The sequence below is a fragment of the Berghia stephanieae genome, chromosome 6, assembly GCF_034508935.2.
Source record: "Berghia stephanieae isolate SIO BIC M18660-M18661 chromosome 6, UCSD_Bste_1.3, whole genome shotgun sequence".
NCBI lineage: Eukaryota > Metazoa > Mollusca > Gastropoda > Nudibranchia > Aeolidiidae > Berghia > Berghia stephanieae.
In genome coordinates, this window is record NC_088365.1 from 48,495,582 (window position 1) to 48,503,081 (window position 7,500).

The window sequence follows — 7,500 nt, forward strand, 5'->3', positions numbered from 1 at the left end:
ATAATAATAATAATAATAATAATAATAATAATAATAATAATATAATAATAATAATAATAATAATAATAATAATAATAATAATAATAATAAGCATATTTCTATATCGCCTCAAAGCGAATAATATAACCAAAGAAAACCTTGTTTGGGGTGATTGGAGATATAAGTAATCTTTTTGATTTCTCTTTGGTTTTATTAGTATTCTTTCAAATTCCGAAATAGTTTAGTTTACTTATCACCTCATATTGACGTTGGAAAGAAATGACACAGATAGATAAACAATTAACAAGGCAAGCTCAAATTTGGAAACCTTCCATGCTTTCTAGCATGGCAAAATTACACTCGTGCATTGACCTATAAAATCCGTTCATTCTTAAATTCAAGGAGTTTGATTATTCAACACAGAGGAGGCATAATTTAGGTTTCAGCAAAGTAACATTTTAAAAAGTAAACTAAACAAAACAAATAAAACAAAAAAAAACCCCCAAAAAACACAACTATCCCCCTCAAAACTAGACTTCCCCCCCCCCTCCTCCCCCCTCAAAAAAAAAATATCCAAAAAGACCAGAAAAGGAAAGAAAAAAAAAAAAAAAAGAAGAAAGAAGAAAAGAAAGAAAAATAATCAAGGGAGACTACTCATTCATGAGTTATGAATGCAAAATTTAACTTGTATCACTAAGTTTCTTCCCTTGTTACACCAAATTTGATTAGATTTGGTCTTGTTACGTTGGATTAAGGCAGCGCACACAATACAACATACATAATCAGGTAAGAGTACTGAGTACTTACCCTGAAAAGTGTAACAGCACAGTCTGATTCGACTAGCCGATACCTCGTCCATAACTCGATAATTGTTGGGTTTTTAAAAATTATTTGTCTCCGTACAAAAATAAATAAACAGAGACCACTAGAATCAGTGTAGCAGTTTGTTGAAATAAAATTGACGAGAACTTGCAACCACGAACAAAAACAAAGAAATATAAAAGATAATTCGTTTGTCTTTTTTTTTTTTTTTTTTGGTCTTTTTCTTTTTCTTTCATTAATTGCCTTTTTTTTGTATGTTTGTTTATTTGTACGTTTGGTTTTTTTTTCGCTGTTTGTAAGATTTGTGTGGCTATTTTTTATTTTGATTTATCAATAGATCTATATTTTTTTCAGTTTAGCCCTTGTCAAGTTTATCCGACTTTCACTGTAATAATACCACATAGACTATTTTCGGAGAAAGGGGTTAGGTGGGTATTTAAAAAAGATATCCCACGAAATCAAGCTAGGCTTGTTGATTCAGAATTAAATGAATTTAAGTTTTAGGCATTTGGTTCGACATCATAATCATTATTAAAATCATCATTTTCATCGTCATCATCACCATCATCATCATCATCATCATCATCATCATAATCATCATCATCATCATCATCATCATCATCATCATCGTCACAACCAACATTTAAGATATATATATATATATATTTATATATATATATATATATATATATATATATATATATATATATATATATATATATATATATATATTACTTTTTATGTTGCCTTGTGTTAGGGTAAGTTTGAACCCGAATTGATGATTATATTTTTTTTGTATCCTTTGTGCAACGCTTCTTAATTCTTTCCCTGTTTGCTAAAGCCTTCGACGATTCCTAGGTTCTATCAGTCTAGTGTTCTATTACGCTGCTGTACCCTTTAAAACATGTGTATATAAAATTGGGCCAGAAACTCGTCCTTTAGATACCCAACTGAACAAGTGTGTATAGAAGGTACTGGTAGCACGGCTGACCGGTAATCAGCAGGTCTGAGGTTCGATCCCCAGTCGAGGTAGACTGATTTTTTGGGATGTTCTTATTTTGATTAAGGTGTGTTTTATCATTTGGTTTTATGGACATCATGATCATTATTATAATCATCGTCGTCGTCGTCGTCGTCATCATCATCATCATCATCATCATCATCATCACCCCTCTTGTATTTTTCTTTCTTGCTTTGTTTGGAACCTTTCATACACACTTGTTCAGATCTTTTTCTTGTATGAAAGGTGCCAGACAAAGCAAGAAAGAAAAAATACAATGAAAAAAAAACCTCGACTGGGGATCGAACCTCAGACCTTCTGATTACCGGTCAGAAGTGCTACCATTACCATTGTTTAAATTACGCAAAAACTTCTCAATCCTGGGACTTGCAAAGTCTCAGTTTTAAGAAGATTTTTTCCAAGATGAGGGTCATTTTAATTGATAGATATTTGAAGGACAAGTTTTCAGGCCTAACTTTTAAATATTTTAACGAGGACGTTTATAGTTTATATAATATATTGACAACGCTGTCATCCACTGCCCCTTTCTTGCTCAAGCTACAAGTCTTGTTTTGAAAATTTCATTTTATACATACACATACGTATATCATAACTCATATCATTCATCGAGTTGTTTAATTGTTTATCTGTTTATCAATTTATATATGAATGTATCTATTTATATATACCTATTTCTACTTGTCTACAAATTTCTTAATGCATTGACAAAAAAACCCATTAAAAGAAAACATTTCTTCTTAAGATGCCAACTTTTGGAATTCATAAACGAAATAATATCAGATGGACAAATAAAATGAGGTGCCCGATCATTGGTATATTTCCATTCAATTATTTCAGTTTTGAAACTTTGATGTAACTAAATCAACCTATTAACTTGTATTCTCAAAATTGCATAGACATAATTGTGTTTGTAAGTAAACAAACAAACAAACAAAAAAAACAAAGAAAAAAAACAATCAAGAACCCCCCCCCCCCCCCAGCTTTTCGAAATTTGTGACTTTCGGAGAATTACCATAATTACAAACATTTTACTTTCAAAAGCATGAACAAAAATAAATATGATATAATTTTACAAAGACGTAAAATGGAATATTTTGGACTTAAATCCTTCTTCGGCTTCAGCTTTCTCCCCCCCCCCTCTCTCTCTCTCTCTCTCTCTCTCTCTCTTCATTTTATATAATATATATATATATATATATATATATATATATATATATATACAAATACATATAGTTGTTGGGGGCCCCATTAGCTCAGTTTGTAGAGCACTCGATTCACACGCAAAGGGACCAAGATCGTGCAGTCGAGATTTTACTTTCTGACACCCCTTTCCACTCAGAAACGATTGGATAGTTGTATCTATTAGATGTCGCGGAAAGTACTTTGCGATAGACCAGCGTGCTACCCAAATGATAGCAAGCAATTGCTATTGTCCGTTTCACACTATAGAAATTGGGATCAACTCGGGCTCCATGGGCCTCGAAGCTCTTAAAAACATTTTTTATATCTAGGTGTGTAAGTGTGTGTGTGTGTGGGGGGGGGGGGGGGGGGTCTTTCGTGTGTTAATTGAAAATGTTTGTTTTATATTCATATTTAGGTGACGCTGGTGGAAGAATGTTGCGGGATTTTTTCTTCTTCTCTATTTACAATCTATTGCACTGATAATCCATTCCCATCTCTTCCCATCGTTCCAGTGTTCCGCAACCATTTCGATTGCTTGTCCAGATACTCAAACCGGATCTCTAGCTGCATCCTCATCAGGACCCAGATGTTCAGGAAGGCTATTTTCGATGCTGGGATGGCAAATCGTAAAACTCTTCACGATATAACATGCAAGTAAGTCACTAGATCTTGTCTCTGAAATCAGGCCAATAAAAAGTTGAGTTTTTAACCTTCTCCTCACCACCTATTGGAAAATCGTCACATTTGTTACGATGCAACTGTCACTTTTCTCATCCAGATTTCAATTCTTTTTGCTGTATCTATAAAAACTTGGCATTCTGCAATAGAGCCCTTGTTGCCGAACAATATTATGTATATATAGAATGTGCTTGTTGCTTTTCTGTTTGAGTAAGATATGTCAGTTTTTGTGTTGGGTGGGTGTGAAGTTTTGGGGAAATTTTGAAAATGGCTGGTAAGGAGGGAGTTAAATAGAGCAATATCCTCTAAACGTGCTCAAAGCACTTGACAAGGGGTCTCTGACCCACAGCAACACTTATCTCTGTCGGAGCAAAAAATTGTAATATCGCCTCACAGGCGTCGTATCTCGTTCTATAGATAGTTCGAAGATGACGTCACTCAGGCCTTTGTTGTTGTTTTTGCCATCCACGTTTGTGAGTTGTTCTCACTAAACTGTATTAACCAGACTATAAAAGTTCATGGTTACACAGAGTTTGTCCGTTATACTTCCGGATGGCAATGTTGTGAACTCCTTAGCCAAGCGCATACTATCTATATGGTCAGTGACTCTTTGTAAACCGCTTTGAGCACGTTTAGTGGATATTGTGCTTAATAAAAGATCAATGGGTTTTTTTTTCCAAAGTCTTGTAATCTTAGGTTAGATCTTTGCCAAATCACCAGGAGATGAAAAAGTTTTTTATTTGAGTTTGTGAGCATTGCATAAATTGATTTGCTTTAATGATATATAATTAATTTAACTTTGAATTTTAATTATGTATGTCATGTGACTTTATACCTCGCAAAGGTCACCATTGTATATTTTGTATACAATATTATATCAATATCAGCTGTTAATATTGTGCGTTAAATATACAATATAAAACCGTATATGTATGCAATGATACTAATCATCTCCTGCTTAATTCTAATCATAGCATTTTATGGTTTATTAAACAACCAAACTAAAATAAATAAATAAATAAATAAATAAATAAATAAATAAATAATCCATACTTCCCGCCTCTGACTCTTATTTAAAATCCCCTTCTTCAGTTTTGCAGAGAACATCGTGAATTGTCTTGAGCGGCCTTTGGGGAGACAATGTCCTATACAGGTGGTGGATACCATGGTATCCGCTCTCCATCGCTTCCTGCCACCCGCGTGTGCCCCTTTACCGGCCAAGGATGCGAGCGATACCACAGTGATGGAGACTGTCATTTTGGAGGGGGGAGGCGGCACTGATTGATTAAATAACAAAAATGCACGCATTCGAGGAACTTATGAGATTTACAATTTATATTAAAGCAAACAAACAAACAAACAAACAAACAAACAAACAAACAAACAGCGTTAACTTAAGTCTGAAATTAAACCAAAAAAAAAACAACAAGATATGAAGCGGTAACACTTACGTATTCTAAACCATTCTCTCTGGCGTGATCGTATTTTAAACCGATTCATCCTGGGTTATTCCAGTCTTCCCTTGGAATAGACCCAAGAGACAAATTTCCCCTTTCGGGGTGAATAAAGGGATTTAAAAATACTATTATCACAGTATAAACATTGTACAAACATTTACAGTCCAATACGATACAATAATATAGTGCTCGTTCGGGCCTGAGATGGATCTTTAACTCACTCAACCCTAACACTATATCCGTAGTTTACCCGGGTTACTTTTACCCTGTGTCTATTTATTACATTTTTCTGAGATTAATTATAGGCGTAGTATCAAAGTTAAGGTTTTTAGTTTTTACATGTTGAATAAAACTATCAATGGACAAGCTCATTTTTAATACATTTTTTACAATTTTGAAAAGTAGCAGAAATCTCTAGCATTGAGTGAGTTAAACAGATCCATCCTGGGTTATTCCAGTCTTCCCTTGGAATAGACCCTAGAGACAAATTATTTCCCCTTTGGGGGTGAATAAATGGAATTTTATTTTATTATTATCACAGTATAAAAATTCCACAAACATTTTCAGTTCAATACGATACAATAATATAGTGAGGTTTATCGAGCTCGTTCGGGCCTGAGATGGATCTTTAACTCACTCAACCCTAACACCGACTATCTCCGTAGTTTACCCGGGGTTACTTTTACCCCATGCCTATTTATTACATTTTTATGAGACAAATTATAGGCGTAGTATCAAAATCAAAGCTAGTGTTTTTAGTTTCTACATGTTAATGCTAGTTGAATAAAACTATCTATATACATGCTCATTTTTAATACATTTTTTTCCAATTTTGAAAAATAGCAAAAATATCTAGGATTTAGTGAGTTCATGAAGAAAAACTAAATATGTTTCGCTGTTCCAATTATAGAGTAGAGAGAGAATATTTCTTGATAATATACCACCAATACCAGCTCCTGTACAATTCACCCAAGTTCATCGGCTCATGTCTGCTTATATCAAATTAAGAAACCAGGGAGCAGGCAGTGGTGTAAGATAAAGAATTGAACAAGTGTGTGTGAAATATGCCAGACAAAGCAAGAAATAAAAATACGAGAGAAAAATAAACCATCCCAAAAAATTAGTCGAACTGGACTGGGGATCGAACCACAGACCTTCTGATTACCGGTCAAACGTGCTACCATTACACTAATTACATTAATGGTAGCACGTCTGACTGGTAATCAGAAGGTCTGAGGTTCGATCCCCACTTGAGGTAGACTGATTTTTTTGGGATTGTTTTATTTTTTCTTCTATTATTCTTACTTGCTTTGTCTGGCACCTTTCATACACACTTGTTCAGATCTTCAAAATTGCAATAAGGTTGGTTTCTATCTATTATTACCCGACAAAATTAAGTAAATAATATAAGACAAAACAATCTGTGATCAGTATTTTTATTTTCTTACATTTTCCTATACCCTTTTTATTATATTTTTTTCTCTAGAACATTTTGTGTGAACAAAGAATCACAGTTCAATTCTGCTATTTGCCAATTATATGCGTTGAAGTAGTTGTTGATGGATATTGCAATACAATTAAATTTCCATGTGATGTGCTGATCTTTCAATCATATGAGATTAATGTTGTTGTTATTATTATTGTTGTTTAATGATGGTACAGAAATAAACGATTATTTTTTATTAGTTAACGAGATCATAATATGTGTTATAACTTCATTCTTCAAGTAGTAAAAAGTCCCATTCAACTTGAAAGACCACGCTTTTGATTCAGTTCATTTTATAGCAGGTGATCGAGCACGGTAACTTTAGGATACGAAGCAAAGACCGTCCCTCTGAGCCACGCTGTCCCTATATTATTTATTTAAAATAGGAGTTTGACTTGATATCTCTGTATACAATATGTGACCCACCGTCTGATAGTGGTATTATGTCGGGATCAACAAGATGCTGGAAATTAAATTTAAAGACAAAAACATGAAACTTGGCGTTAAATTCTATCCAGCATGTTGAATAATAAGTACCATTTCAATTTTTACATTGAAAAAAACCCTCAAAAATAATTATTAGACGTCTACTTCTCTTTGTCATTCTTAAGAATTTTCGGGTCCCATTCATCCCGACATGATGCAGTTTAACCTTCTCCTCACCAGCCATTTTCGAGATTTTCCCTAAAACTTCACACCCAACACAAAATAGATTTTTTATCACCCAGACATATAGCAGTACAATTCTTGCGATACATAATTTCTTTAGCAAAAACATTCTCTACAACACACAGTTCATTTTCTTTAAATGTTATGATGTACAAAAGAAATTTGAAGAAGAAAAATGTTGGTTGTATCGTAACGAATGTGACGAT

General features: G+C 33.6%; 1 protein-coding gene across 2 annotated transcripts in view; it reads left to right on the forward strand.

Annotated features, from left to right (window-relative positions):
- Positions 1-6,837, forward strand: part of LOC144975167 (uncharacterized) — a 10,627-nt gene extending 3,790 nt beyond the window's left edge. For both annotated transcript variants that reach the window (XM_078918963.1, XM_078918962.1), the window contains exons 4-5: positions 3,517-3,658; positions 4,775-6,837. In XM_078918963.1, coding sequence (XP_078775089.1) covers positions 3,517-3,658; positions 4,775-4,967 — 335 coding nt within the window. In that variant the 3' untranslated portion in view covers positions 4,968-6,837. The remainder of the gene's footprint in view (positions 1-3,516; positions 3,659-4,774) is intronic.
- Positions 6,838-7,500: the final 663 nt, after the last annotated feature.